The 16156-nt window shown below is 30.4% G+C and overlaps 1 protein-coding gene across 1 annotated transcript in view; it reads right to left on the bottom strand.

Moving 5' to 3' along the window:
• Positions 1-16156, bottom strand: part of LOC111614019 (unconventional myosin-Vb-like) — a 93678-nt gene that overhangs the window by 51879 nt on the left and 25643 nt on the right. The window contains exons 10-12 of the mRNA XM_023355397.1: positions 14042-14131; positions 13744-13968; positions 6835-7089 (exon numbers count right to left, since the gene is read on the bottom strand). Coding sequence (XP_023211165.1) covers positions 6835-7089; positions 13744-13968; positions 14042-14131 — 570 coding nt within the window. The remainder of the gene's footprint in view (positions 1-6834; positions 7090-13743; positions 13969-14041; positions 14132-16156) is intronic.

Consider the following 16156-nt stretch of genomic DNA (forward strand, 5'->3'; position numbering starts at 1 on the left):
GTAGAATGACTGAATCTATGAGTAACTGTTCTTTGCATCCCGTGATTTCTACGGCAATCTTTTCATTGTTCCGTAAGAATGTCGTGTTCTTCAACATGTTTGTATATTTTGTTTATGATACAGGATGTCAATAATTTGTAGAGTGTTGGAAGACATGTAATTGGTCTGTATTATGTGGGATCTGTGGTTTTGTTGTTTTTAAGTTTCATGTAGGTGATGTCCTGAATAAGAAATTTTGGCATGTCTTGTGGATTGATGATGATGTGTGTTAGATGTTTAGCTAGTTCCTGGTGCAGTGATGTAAACTTTTTGTACCAGATTACTATTATTATGTTGGGTTTAGTACTCAGTTGATACCAGTGGCTGTGTACTATGTCAGACCAGAGTCAAGGCATAGTAACTAAAACAAGACAAAAATTAAGTAAGTGTGTCAGTGTGTGTGTCTGTATTCAGGAATTTCCTAACAATATGACATGTATTCAATATAATGGCCTTCTGTTGTGTGATGTAAAAATTCATTTATCATATGAAAGTTAAAAAATTATTACAAATTTTTGAAATTTAATAAAAAAATATATATTTAAAATATAAATTTTTAATGTTATCATTTAATCACATATAAAAAAATAATTACATTCAATTTATGCACATAAAAATATTGAAATCAAAGTCAGAATTTATGCTTTATTTATCAAAAAATTAACTTTCTAACAAGACAGTACTGACATTATTTAAATTGAAAATAAAATATAATCAATTTCAATAATATAAAGCAAAAGTACTTATGAAAATTGGTTCATATTTTACTCTTAATTTAATATACTCAATACTGTCTTGTTAAGAAAATATAAATTAATAAAAATATCTTTCTACTAGTTTATCAACCAAAAATTCAGTTTTATTTTTTTCTAATTTATTTAAGAGCAGGAATAGTAATATTAAAAGTTTTTATTGAAATTAAATATAGATACAAATATAAATGATTTACAAACACTATTAAATAAAATATTTTAATGGAATTGAAAATATAAATATTTTTTAAATCAAATTATTTTAATTAAATTAACTAATAAAATTTATATGGAATAAATGCCATTATAATTTCTTCCTTATTCCATAAAATTTATCTGTTGTTATATATTATTATACATTCAAAAAAAAACAAGATTTTTTGCTATATAGGACTTACACTAGAATAAATCCAATAAAATGTAACTAGATTTTTGAATACTTACCATCTGCACCTTTTTCATTAGCTTTAATAGATTCATTCATTCTATTTAGATCCTCTTTTAATCTTTTATTATCAATATTCAAATTTTTTATTATCTAAAAAAATAAAAGAGTGATTTTTAAAACTTAATTTATTATATATAAGTTAAAAAAATTTTAAATGTGCAGTCGATTCCGCTTAATTGGGACACATTGGAACTAATCCATTTTGGTCCAATTAAGCAGTTGCCCCCATTAAATAAACTAATAATAAATTTTAAAATAAAATATGTAATACGTAGGTAAATAAATAAGTAGGTACCTATTTTAATGCTTTATTAAACCAAAATACAGAAAATATTTGTACTATAAATTTGCCAGACTCATGACAACAGATAACTGATTCATATCATACTAGTGTTGCCAAGTATTAGTAATGAAGTACTACATAAGGGTTGACTGATACGTTCCTGATTGAACAATCTTTCCTTTCTCCTTTTTTAGTTAGAATGTGTTTGGGTTCATTCAAAAGTTACCTTACAGCCTTTCTTTGAGCGTAGTTTCCTTTACTTGGAGATGGGTCACATCGTTACTTTGGCGGGAATGTCCATAGAATCCGCCAGCAACGAATGCTGGTCCCAACTATTGGATGGCTACTGTCTGAGTCTAGACATAATCATGCACACAACACCTTCCAAGGGAACAATAGCTGTCTTTCAACTTGGTCAAGAGACATCAAAAAATTGTCAGAGGTCTTCATCCCTTCGCTTTTAAGGGAATCATCTGGCCCAATAACAGTCCAATCTGAAGAAGGGTCAGTAGTCAGCATTCAGGTCTGCCTCAGATGAGATCCTGGTGTGATACATCCCACTATGCTGACCCCTTCTGGAAAAACAAAACTGCCCAAGCAAAAGACAAAATTGCTTTGTCTCAGCCAACTGTTAGGCCCTACACAATATTCGTATATGTAGTGTTAATGTATTTTCGAAAAATATATAAAAAATTGCTAAATTTCTTTTCTGCTACTGTCCTAATTAAGCATTTAAATTATGTATTATTTTATTAGTTTGGTTTCTGTTCTTTGAGACTTGGCCCAAAGAGGCAGCTGTCTCAATTAACAAGTGGCCCAATTAAACAGAATCAACTGTATTTAAATTATAATTTTCAATAAAATTACTGTTTTAAAACAAAAAACAAGAATTCTTTATGAAAAATAGAAAACCATCTCTATAAAAATGATATCTAAACATAGAAATTCTCTCTACTATAAGTACCAAAGAGGCAGCTGTCTCAATTAACAAGTGGCCCAATTAAACAGAATCAACTGTATTTAAATTATAATTTTCAATAAAATTACTGTTTTAAAACAAAAAANATTATAAAAATATTGTTTTTTTTTCCACAGAAAAAAACGAACTTACTTACCGAACAACCCAATACTATTTTCATTCTAAAATGGTATCAGTATGTTTATAGATTATATTCCTTTATATAGAGTGTTTATGAAGATCACATGCAATTTTAAACTTTAATAACTTTGAATGTACTGTACATATAATAAAAGATCACAAATAAACTAACAATGTGCAACCTTTTCTGGATGAGGGGCACAAGGAAATGTCATAGGTTTCTGGCAGGCTACACACATTTCTTATGGAATTGCAGGCTTTAAGCCCACTGAATACAAATATATAATATTCCATAACCACCAGTACACTAAATACTAAATTATTATATTGTAATGATATGCAAACTAGTAACATACTGTAGTTTATTCTCATCTTTTCAGTAATCAAGTTTAATTTGAATGTTCTTTATCATGACTGTCAGCTTAATCAAGGTTGCATAATGATATGAGACAGAAAACAGGAAAATAAAATTTCATTGCCAAAAGCTTCATGGATCACATATTAGAACCATGTATCATTTTGTATTAAATAGATAATTTGCTTCCATTTCATAATTAGACTTTTTTTTTGCCTAGCTCTGTTAGTTTCTGAGTTAGTTTTCTTTACTTCTGTATTTTGCCCTAGGATGCTAAAATCATGTTTGAATATGATCAATTTCTTATAGGTGCCAATTACTTTTGTGACACTATGACAGGTGATTTAAAGTTATAGGAAATGTATGAACTTTTCTTTGAATTTTGTATATATTTAAGCATTCCAAAACTGACCTTAAAGTACTTTAGTTTTTATAATGACATATTTTTATGTACAGTGGAACCTCTATATTTGTCATTAATCTGTTCTTAAGGCTCTAACAAATATGGAAAATTACAAATATAGAAACAATTTTTCTCGTAATAAATAACTGATATTCAATTAATCTGTTCCCATCCTAAAAAAAAGATACAAGAATAAAAATTTTGTTGTTTGTAAAACTTTTTATCTTTATTGTACTAAATAAATATGTATAGTAATAGAAGGGGAAGAAGAGTAAGGTTATTATTGTTTGGAAGAAGACATACCATCAATTAAAACATTAGGTAATTCCAATTATAATCTTGGCATATTAAATTCTTTGGCTAAGTTGAAAACACTAGAGAGGTTGCAGCCAAAATTTTCATCTCTAAAATGTGAACATATAAGTTTGATAATGGCATTTGGAATGTTGAGCATTATTCCAATGATGTTCCAAATGCTGTTGTCAAACTTCTAGACTTACAAAATGGCAATGCTCAATGTTTGACATTCACGTTTTAGAGATGAAAACTTCAGCCACAACCTCTCTACTTTGTCATTTTCAGACTTAGCAATAATTTTTTAAAAATCTCTATTGTTGTTCTAACAGCTTTCCTTTTTTGCTGTTTTTCTTCAGTGCACTTTGTTAGAGCCATTGGAACTTGAGTTTTTGAAAATAATCCACACAAGAAACCAAGAATACACATAATGATCACACAAAGCAGACTGATTAACTACAGATAGTTGACATAGTGTTACCAACTCAAAATTCAAATTTATAGCTAGACATTTTAATAAAAATATTCAAATCATATTGTTTACATTAAAATTGTTTAATTTTTTATATCTAGATAGCATTATAAAAATAGCTAGGCCACTATAATTTAGGTAATTTACATAGCTAGATTGTTCATAAATCCACTAAATCTAGCAAAAAATTAGCTTAATTGGCAACAATAAGCTAACACAGCTAACTGATTGATGCAGATGTGCAATTGTCGCGCAACTGCTGGTGTTGGGAATGATTACAAATTCAGAAAATACTGATGAATATGGAGGGAAGTCATCAAGATGTGATGAATATGGAATATTACGAATTTAGAGGTTCCACTGTATTTCTACACTAAAAGAATTTAAAATTTGAATTTTCAAGAACAATACTTGTGGTACTTAGTATTTTCAAATACTCTGACTTAAACTGGATATTTAATATTTGGTGAAGTATTTAATATTTTATTTTGCACATACTGAACTTCAGTATTTACTATTTGTATTTAAAATACTTTAGTATTATGCCCAACCCTAAGCACAACTGCCAAAACAATTTGGAATCAAGCAAATGGACATAAATGATATTTCAAAAAACAGAATCAAATGATACATCTGTATTCTTATCAGGCTACAATACAGCTAATTAATTATTAAGTTACTGGGCAATTTGGACTAAAGGTAGGCAGTTAAGTTTCCATCTTATTTAACATGTTTAACAAACCATTAATAACATTTATCAGGTTTGATCTTATATGAAAACAGAAATTTGGAATTGACAAGACTGATGATTAAATTTATTTTAGATTGGAATGGAATCATACCATTGGTGGCCAACAGTTTTTGCCCCTGGGCCGAATTGGAAAAAAACTTTTTTCACAGGCCAAACCAGAGGTTGCCCTAGGAAGATTTTGGGGTGGTACTAGATCTCATTGTGGTGTCACCCCATAGAGATTAAATTGTAGATAGAGATTACAGATACATTTCTCACATTATCATGCTTTATCAACATTCTACACTGTATTTAAGAGATTTGTAATGAATGGTTAACTCTACATGCACAGTGAGTTGTTGACCCTTTTTTTTTTTTAGGCGCCAGAATTTCTCATCGAGCTACTTGGACTTCAGTAGCTAATATGATCAATTCAGTAGCTAATATGATTAAAAAAATGATCGTGGGCCACAAATTCATTACATGGGCCAGATCTGGCCCACGGGCCATATGTTGGCCATGCCTGGGCTATACTATATCAAACTACACGTTGCAAAATCTTAATCCTCATATGGAAGCCAATGGAAATTTTGAAGCAGAGGCCATGCAACACCACTACTGAAAAATTAAACAATATGATAAAACTTTATTCAAGTGATTCAAATGATTTGAAATTTAAATACAAAATATTTTAATGATGCATTTTTGTCCCATTTCTATATGAAATACTTGAAAAAATTAGTAAGAAAACAAACTGAAAAGTTAACAAGTTTTATTATTATAGTTTTTTTCTTAGTAATATTTGTTCTAGTAGTTATTTTTTGATTGATTAACTGTTTAATAACTAATATACCTCTTATTTCACTACAAAACAAATCTATAATTATTATAAAACTTTTTAATAAAATTTGAATTACACATTTATTAATAATTTAAAATAAAAACTAATTATTAAACAATCATTAGGAATTTGGAAAAGGGAATACAGTAAATAGTGAGCAAACATGAGAAAATGCTTTAATATTAATAAAAATATAAAAAACAGAAAACAAAAATAAAATTGTTATAAAGCAGAATCCATTTACTGTAATCACGGATACTGGTATCAGTTATTTAATGTTATCAAAATTTTTACATCCCAAACATAAATTAAAATAATGAACATGACTCTAATTTTTTAAAATAACAACAAAAAAAATCTGCTTTATTTGAGCTCTCTCACATTGAATAAGTTTCTTTACTATTTTCAGACAATCAAGCATATTGTCAAGAGATATAAAAGTGTACTGATGATGGTCATGATTGTCTAAAAAGACTAGAAAAACTATTATTCAATGTAAGTGAGCTCCAATAAAGCAGATATCATTATCATCAAAGTTAAAATATGCTTATAAAACTGCTTATTTTAATCACAGTTCAGTGATAGTTATTATTTTCAGGTAAATAGACAAAAACTTGTCTTTTTTGTATGATTTGTCTCAACTTGTAACTGAAAATGCCCAACTATTATCACTCTTAATCAGCAATTTAAATGTTAACTGTTTGCAGTACAGTAGTTTACATTGTTGGCATTATGTGCTAGCTATTTGCAGAGAGGGAACTGTAAAAACCATCAAATAAAAAATATTGATGAATTACTATTAGCTAATAATAACAATAATTAGAATAAATAAATCTGTAAGTTATACATTTTTGAATTGCTTGACATGTCCTTTCAATGTCAAAGTCAATAAATCTAAAATTTCCCTAATTATTACTTTATTTACTTACCCCATTGCTTAATGTTAACATTTGATTATTTTTATAAGTATGGGAAAGTATCAAAATGATTACAGTGAGCAGATTCTACTCTATTAAGAAAACATTAAAAAGGAAAATGAAAGCTACTAAATAGTATTATGAATTTATTAAGTTCTATTATTTATTCAATTATAATAAAAAAATATTGCTTAACAATACCTCATCAGGAATGTCAGAGATGTCATCACGAACAATTTCAGTAGTATCACTTCTGATGCTAATTAAACTAAGGTTTGAAGGAGTACGATTATGTCCTACATTACTGCCTTTAACACGCAACAATTCGTTTTGTAAATTCTCAAAGCGCTGTTCCAATCTTGCATTTTCTTTTAATAATTTTTGATATGATGCTCTTTCAGCATTGAATTCTTCAAGCAAGAGACGTTTTTCATTTTCAATTCTTGTTTTCATTAAATCTTTTCAAAAAATAAACAAATTATTTAAAAGAAAATTAGTAAAGAAATCAATAAATGAATATACATTACTTCAAAAATAATAAAGTTCAATTTTACTGTAAGCAATTTATAACACATTTTCATTTATAAAATAAAGTTTTATAAATTTTATGACAAATTATGAAATTAATTGAAAAGTCATTCATTTATATTATTAGTTTAGCTGAAAACTTTGAATAAAAAAAAATAAGTTAAATATTTTACAAAAATTATTATGTTGGGTTAAGTGAGCTATACTTGGTTGACACCAGTTGCTGTGTACTATGTCTGACCAGAGTCAAGGCATAGCAACCAAAACAAGACAAAAAATAAATAAATTGTCTGTATTCAGAAATTTCCTAACAATATGACATGTATTCAATATAGTGGCCTTCTGTAGTGTGATGTTTTTCTATTCAATTGTAATAGTCCCAGGCTTTTAAGACCTGTAGAGGAGAAAACAACAGGTACAATAATCACCCTATCCATCCTCCACAAATGCCTTATTTCCTAGGCAAGTTCTGTGTACTTGCTAATTTTTTCAGTGAATGTGTATTGTATATTGTGAGTGTTTGGAATGCATATGTCTATAATGTATGTGATTTTATTGTGTTTGTCAATGAGTGTGATGTCTGGTCTGTTGTAGTAAATTATAGTTTTTTGATAACAAGCACTGAGTTCAGTGTTAACACAATTTTCTTATCTCGCAAGTACTTTCAATGAGTATTATATTGTCGACCTCAGACGAAAAAGAACAAATTTGAAAAAAATAGAATGTGCAGAGTGTTTTTCAAATTTGTTCTTTTTCGCCTGAGGACAATGATATAATACTCATCGAAAGTACTTGCGAGATAAGAAAATTGTGTTAACGCTGAACTCAGTGCTTGTTATCAAGAAGCTATACAATTTTGGCGTGAGTTTTATTTATTTATCTATTTCTGTAGTAAATTGTTTTATCTGCTATTGTGGCTCTGTCATAGTACATTTTGTGCATGTTGTTTTCCAATACTGTCTGTGAAACGTATTTGTAGTATGGTTCCTGGATGTCTAATAATTTAATAATAACGAACAACTGCACACCGGAGTTAACTAAACAACACATACCTCATAAACCTTTAACCGATGCAAATTAAAATTTAACACTACAAACATTTCAGACCCCTCCTGGGTCCTTCTTCAGGTAAAGAATTGTTTGAAACAATATTAAATATGAAAAAACATTCGTTTGGAACGATTTTTAAATCAGAAAGAGAGAACAGAATCACATGATCAATAGCTCCGAACGTCAAAGCTTCTACATCATATCGAGAGTTATTTAAATATTTTCCCTTTTTTATAGATTTTTCGAAGATCTTTGTTGTTAAAGATAAAAACATATTACATAAACATTGACTACCTCTTTATTTTAGGTTTACAATTCACTTAATCCCCTGCTGTATTAGGGCCTGCCATGCCAAAGAAAGAGAGATCTCATCTCTGGAATTAATGGGTGACAAAGTGCTGTATGCCCTATATATATCTATCTGCTCCAACCATTTGAGACGGTCTAAATATGAGGAGATAATAATTAACTTAGCATTTGAAAAGTCTGCTAATATCTCTGGATCAGACGCATAAGTGAATAAGGAAGTGGAAAATTTATTATGTTGAATGTCATGCATGTGTTCTTTCAACCTGATTCCAATGGTACATTTCGTTGAGCCTATGCATAATAAGTCCTAGCCAAAACAATGGTCCCAAGTGGTACTCTATATACCCCTGACAGTCTTTCCTTCTTAGACTTGTCCTTTCCATCACGAAGAATATCAAATATAGATGGGCATTTTCTGTAGACTAGGGAGACACTCCTCTGCCGTGCAATTCTACTATATAATGATTTCAATACTGGGTTGTAGGTAATCAACACCCTCTGTTTATCCTCTTTCTGGTTGCCATTTATTGAATTAACTCTTTTAGAAGAAGCCATCATTCCTCCGAACCATTGCGACATTTTTTGTATGATGTTGTGGTAGCCATGGTGTTTGGCCACTTCGCATAGATATTGCAGTTCCTGTTCTAAAGCCCCTTCAGTAGAAGAGTATGAGTGGTCCTAAACGCCACCATCTTGTGTTGGACAGGATCACAAGAGTCTGCTGGGATATATGCTGGATGATCTGATGGTTTGTGGTACACAGAAATGTGTATGATCAGTCCTCCAAAGTCAATATTCAAATCCAGAAAATGCACCGATGAGTTGCTGTGCTGCTCAACCTCCAGGGTAAGACCATAGGGTTGTTGTTCATTTGACCCAAAAACTGGGTAATGTTCGGAGAGTCCCTCCAGAGAATGATGATGTCATCAATGTAGCGTTTGTAAATTATGATGTTTTGGAGAAAATTCGGAAGTATTGTATTCTCCAATTGTCTGATTACTGACTTACAAAGGTAAACGATTCTTTACCTGAAGAAAAACCCAGCAGGGGTTGGGTTTTCAAATGCATCACTTCTGGTTGCAAGACCAGAAGTGATGCATTGCATAGTTTCTGGCATGACGTGACATTTTCTGCATGTGTCATTTGTGAGTGTATCTTTGAGTATGTGTTTTCTGTAGTTTTTAGTATTTATGGCCTGACCCTGTATGGCAGATGTGTCAAATTCATTTAAATAACAAGCCATTAATGCGACTGGTAAGCTTCACGCGGGCCATATCACATTTACAAATTTTCTTAAAACTATAATTTAAAGTGAGAATGCGGGAATATAGGTAGGGCAATTAAAACACATTATGTAGTTCAGTGAATTCAACTCAACAATATACAATTGCTATAGTATTGCTTTTATTTAAACAATTATTTTATTTAATGTACTGTACATATTTATAAAACTAAAATTAATTGTTTTCACCGGAAACTTGCCATTGCTATTTTCCTCCTCCTAGTTTTCCAATATGGATTCAAAGACTGAGAACAATCTTCACTATAGAAGATAGATGTTTATCAGTTAATCTTGATCTATATGCTGTTTTATTTAATTTCAGAGCATTGTGGCCACAGGCCAGGGGTGTCAAACTGACAGTCCCTGATGTGAAAAATCACATCAGGGACTGTCAGTTTGACACCCCTGCGATATGGCCATCATAAACCCTTCTGCCTCCCCAAAGAGGCATCCCCGATCTAACCAGCTGTTTGATGCAGTTTTGTCAACAAAATCCTGGGCCAAGTCTTAGGGATGTTTGTAATGGAGTGTCTTTCGAGCCCACAATTGCTTGATGGTGTCTATGCTTTTTATATGTTGTGAGTGTAAATTTAATGGTGTATTATTTGAGTGTGGTATAGTTACTGCTTTATGTAACTGTGAAATTTCTTGATTTTTGTAGAAAAACTCTCGCAGTGACTGTATTTGTTTGTAGTGAAGGTTAACTATGTCAATCAGGCCACATCCATCATCTTTACGTGGAATGGTTAATCTTTCTGTAGCGAATTTAGGATGATGTTTATGCTTAGTAAGTGTTGTTTTTGTTTTCCTTTAGAGCTGCTCAAGATCAGTGTGAGTCTAATATATAACTTCAAAAGAGTATGTGAGTACTGGGATGACATATGTGCTTATTGCTTTATTGCTTGTGTTCTGAGAATACCATTTAACCTAATTTGGTATTCTTTAATTAATCTTTGCTTTATTTGTGTATGTTCTGTTAGTTTGGCCTGTTGGAATCCTAAATACTTGTAGAACTCGCCCTCTTTTATGGATTCAATAACATCTCCATTTCCAAGTGCAAACTCTTCTTTCTTCAGGATTCCTTTTTTTATATGAAGTGTTTTGCATTTATGAGGGTCGTTCAATAAGTCCTTAGAAAATCTAATAGATGGCGCTCGTAGCCTCAAAAATGGCGTGTTTTTTGTAAGCATGATATCTCACTAGACAGTTGTGAAAATCTCAGTCATATCCATCATATGGTTTAATTTTTATTGTCAATTGAAGCAAGAAACTTTTGTTTATTTAGAAAAATGGAAAAAAGTGAGTTTCGAGCGGTGATTAAACATTTATATTTAAAAGGCTTAACACCAAAATAGATCAAAGCTGAGTTGGACGAAGTTCATGGCACATCTGCTCCTGTGTTTGCAACTGTTTACAATTGGGTAAATGAGTTCAAACATGGTCGTACATCCACAAAAGATGAACATCGTTCTGGATGTCCAGTGGAAGTGACTACTCCCGAAATGATTGACAAAATCCACGATATGGTTTTGAGTGATCGACGAATCAAAGTGCGTGAAATAGTTGAGGCCACAGGCATGTCACAAGGTACAGTGTTTTCAATTTTGCACGAAAAATTGGGTGTGAAAAAAATCTCGGCAAGATGGGTGCCGCGTTTGCTCTCAATGGAGAATAAACGTAATCGTGTGGTCGACTCTGAGGCAATTTTGGCACTTTTTCGTCGCAATCCTGACGAGTTTCTGCATCGATACATAACTGTGGACGAAACATGGATACACTATGATACTCCAGAGACCAAAGAACAGTCAAAACAGTGGGTTTTTGAAGGCGAAAGGGCTCCAAAGAAGGCGAAGACAGTGAAATTGGCCGGGAAGGTGATGGCCACGGTTTTTTGGGATACACGTGGAATCATCTACACCGATTACTTGGAAAAAGGAAAAACAATAACTGGAGAGTATTATGCATCATTATTGCACCGGTTGAGCGAAGAAATCAAGGAAAAACGTCTTCATTTGAAAAAGAAAAAGATCCTCTTCCATCAAGACAATGCACGGGTGCACACCTGTGCAGTTTCGATGGCCAAAATCACGGAATTAAAGTTTGAATTATTACCACATCCACCGTATTCGGCCCCCAGTGACTTTTTTTTTATTTCCAAACTTAAAAATATGGCTTGGTGGACAACGATTCACGTCAAACGAAATGGTCATTGTCCAAACAAATGCCTATTTTGAGGACCTTCCGAAATCTTACTTTTTAGATGGCTTAAAAAAGTTGGAGAAATGCTTGGAAAAGTGTATAGAGCTTAAAGGAGATTATGTTGAAAAAAAAAAAAAAAATCTACCTAAAATAATTTGTTTTTCTATCTTTTTCTAAGGACTTATTGAACGACCCTCGTATCTAGGCCAAACTCCATTTGTATGTCCTTGATGTATGAATGTGTGATTTGTAGGAGTTGATGAAGTTGTTTTTATGTGGATGCATAAAGCTTTATGTTGTCCATGTACATGAGATGTGACAGCGTAAACTGTGTTGTTTTTTTCATGTCTGATATTGTAGCCATATTGCATGTTGTTTAACATGTTGGATAATGGGTCAGGGCTAGGCAGAACCAGAGAGGACTCAAGGAATCCCCTTGAAAAATTCCTCGCCTAATGAATATCTCATTTGTTTGTATGGAAGTGTTACTGATCCTGAGATGCAGTGTTGTTCTCCAGTGCTGCATAGTGTTTTCGAAGAATGCAATGAATGATGGATGTATTTTGTACATGTGTAGAATATGTAGCAGCCAACTGTGTGGAACGCTGTTGAATTCTTTTCTGTAGTCTATGTATGCCATGTGTATGCTTATGTGTTGTTTGTGTGCTTGCTGTAGAATGACTGAATCTATGAGTAACTGTTCTTTGCATCCCGTGATTTCTACGGCAATCTTTTCATTGTTCCGTAAGAATGTCGTGTTCTTCAACATGTTTGTATATTTTGTTTATGATACAGGATGTCAATAATTTGTAGAGTGTTGGAAGACATGTAATTGGTCTGTATTGTGTGGGGTCTGTGGTTTTGTTGTTTTTAGGTTTCATGTAGGTGATGTCCTGAATAAGAAATTTTGGCATGTCTTGTGGATTGATGATGATGTGTGTTAGATGTTTAGCTAGTTCCTGGTGCAGTGATGTAAACTTTTTGTACCAGATTACTATTATTATGTTGGGTTTAGTACTCAGTTGATACCAGTGGCTGTGTACTATGTCAGACCAGAGTCAAGGCATAGTAACTAAAACAAGACAAAAATTAAGTAAGTGTGTCAGTGTGTGTGTCTGTATTCAGGAATTTCCTAACAATATGACATGTATTCAATATAATGGCCTTCTGTTGTGTGATGTAAAAATTCATTTATCATATGAAAGTTAAAAAATTATTACAAATTTTTGAAATTTAATAAAAAAATATATATTTAAAATATAAATTTTTAATGTTATCATTTAATCACATNATCAATACATAACCAAATGACTACTATGCCTCTTCTGATAATGAATATTTTTATTAAATAAATTTCCAAAACTAAACCTGGGCTTAATTTTATCATCAATAATTTATGCTGAAATTTCTTAATTTCTGTAATTAAGTCCAGGACTTATTTATGAAAATATATATTATACAAAATGCTAAAAATTGCTTCAATAGCCATTAACTTATTCTTGACTATGTATGCAAATAATATTCAAATCTATTCAAAAAGTTAGTATAAAATCAATAAATCATTAGAGGAACATTATTAATTATAAAATTTTAATGCACTTAAACGTCTTGTTTCTTTAAAAAATATTCTAATAAGTGATTTCATCTAATTAATTAAAATTTATTATCTAAAGTTCATTATCTAAAATAATATAATAAAGTACATAAAATATGTTTTAAAAAACTTCATAAAAATGTAATACCTCATCTTTTTCTTTGCTCAGTAATTCTTTCTCTGAAATCAAATCTTTTTTTTCTTCAATATTTTGTTGCAATTCATTTTGCAATAGTACAATCTGTTCTTCTAATTCAATGATTTTATTATTTGATGATTTTAAAGCATTTTCCATTGACTTAGATTTTTCAACAAGACTTGTTAAATTCTTAACATCTTGTTCTCGAGATTTCAAACCTTTATTTTCTCTAAGCTGAATAGTATCATCATCATTGTAAAGAAAATTGTATTATAATTCTAAAAATTTATAAATTACAAATACATACAATTTCTTCAATCTTTTGCTGGAGTGAGATTATTTTATTCTCCAAACCTTTATTTAATTTTTTCATGTGTTCCACAGATTTTGCTTCAATCTAAAAAGAATATTAATATTAACTAAATATATCTGATTATGAATATAAAGATATTTTGTGCTTTTTACTAAAATAAATAGCAATGAAAATTTTTAAGCTAATTAATTTAATAAACTGATAATGATCAAATAAATTTGATACTACTCAGTAAATTAAATAAAACTTTTTAACAGTATATTTAACTTATTATTATTTCTTTAATTGTGTTTTATACTTTACTAAATAGCTTGAATTAAATAGAAGCTAAAATTAATTTTAATATATTGAAGAAAATTATAAGGAACTTATGAAATATTTGTGATATAAGATTAAAAGTAATAAATTATGATATTAATTCCAATACAAAAAAGTGTAATAAAATGCTTTATAATACACAAAGAGAAAAAATTTACTATACAAGAATTACAATTTTAAAAGCTTAAAATGATTCTGTAATATATAGGCAATAAAGTGTTTGATATAACATTGATAAATAAGATAAATCTTTTCTTAATGAAAATGTGAAAACTTTTTAAAACAATATGTTAAATATAAGATAAAAATAAGAAAATGAAGAATTAATTATAGTAGTAGAAATTTCTAGAAAAAATATAGTTATTAATACTTAAAGCAAAATTCAAAAAAGCCGAGTTATTTCCATAAAGTAAAAATTTGTCTATCTTATAAGTAAATGTTATATCAACATAAAATTTGTTAATTTAGTTGCTGAAATAATACAAATTCAGAATTACTAAATCAAAATGATGAACGTACTGTTAAAAATAAAAAGATTGTAGTAAAACAGAGCTAGTTGAGAAAGCCAAGGAATTGTTAAAACAATGTTTTTAATTTCTCTGTTAAGCTTCATAAAAAGGTTTTAGAGAGCAAATTAAGTAGAAGCAGATTTTATTGTAATTTTTTTGGGTCAAACAAATTGTAACAAAGTGAAATAGTTGACCCAAAAAAGTTAGAATTAGATTTAGAAAATACTGCAATTAAATCTTCTATTGATGGTTTATGCAGATAGAATCAACATAAATGAAGCTTTTGTTAATATTAGATTTTAAAAAATAGCTGAAATACTTAATTTTGGTCACGTTCTTGTGGTGTTGTATGTTTCAGAAGATAAGGATAAAGCTAAGTAATACAGTTCAAATTATTTTACTGAACAGAGGAGAGTCAGAAGGTAAAGTGAGTTTTATTACAAAACTGTTGAACCTAAAACTGGATATTATAGAACAGAGGTAAATGTACAGTATATGAAAGTCTTTTAAGCCTATTATAATTTGCCATTTATAATAAAAAAAATTACCTGAGCATTTCAAAAACTAACAGCAAATTGAATATTTTTATATATACAATTCAATTAAAAATACAAATGTTATGTCATTTTCCTATGTAATCACCTTCCTTTTCAATACACTTTTCACACCATTACAGCAATATCTTTATTCCATCAGAAAAAAAATGTTTTTGGTTGTGCATTCAGCCAGGAATGTACAGTTTCTTTCATCTTGTCATCATTCCCAAATCTTTGCCTCTTAAAGTATCCTTCAGGAGGTTCAAACACATGATAGTCAGAGGGAGCAAGATCAGAGCTATATGGGAAATGCTGTATGACCAAGACTGTAGAAGTCTGAACATGATTTATCTTGTGCTCATCAGTTGACATCCTGATCACCCAGTGTGCACACAACTTGTGAAACTTGAAAATCTCCATGACAATAATAAATGCCAATCCAATACTGAAATCCAATTCCCTGTCCAGAACGTCTAAAAAAAAAAGTGCACCTTTTTTCATGAATAATGGCATCAGCACAATTCTCCTCCTCAGTAACTCTCCTCAAAAGTAATGGCCATGCTGGAAAGACTGGAGCATTGCTCATCACAGATTGCTGTTTGCCCATTTTTAAATGCAATTTCTTACTTGTACTCTCTTCTCTCATCAATGAAGGCATGTGAATATTGTTATTGTTGTAGCATTCATCTAAGAATTTCAAGAGGTTTCATACCCACCAACTAGAAAAATCTAATGACTGCTTGCTG

Source organism: Centruroides sculpturatus, unplaced genomic scaffold (assembly GCF_000671375.1).
Source record: "Centruroides sculpturatus isolate CEXI.00-Female unplaced genomic scaffold, Cexi_2.0 scaffold1811, whole genome shotgun sequence".
Classification (NCBI taxonomy): Eukaryota; Metazoa; Arthropoda; class Arachnida; order Scorpiones; family Buthidae; genus Centruroides; species Centruroides sculpturatus.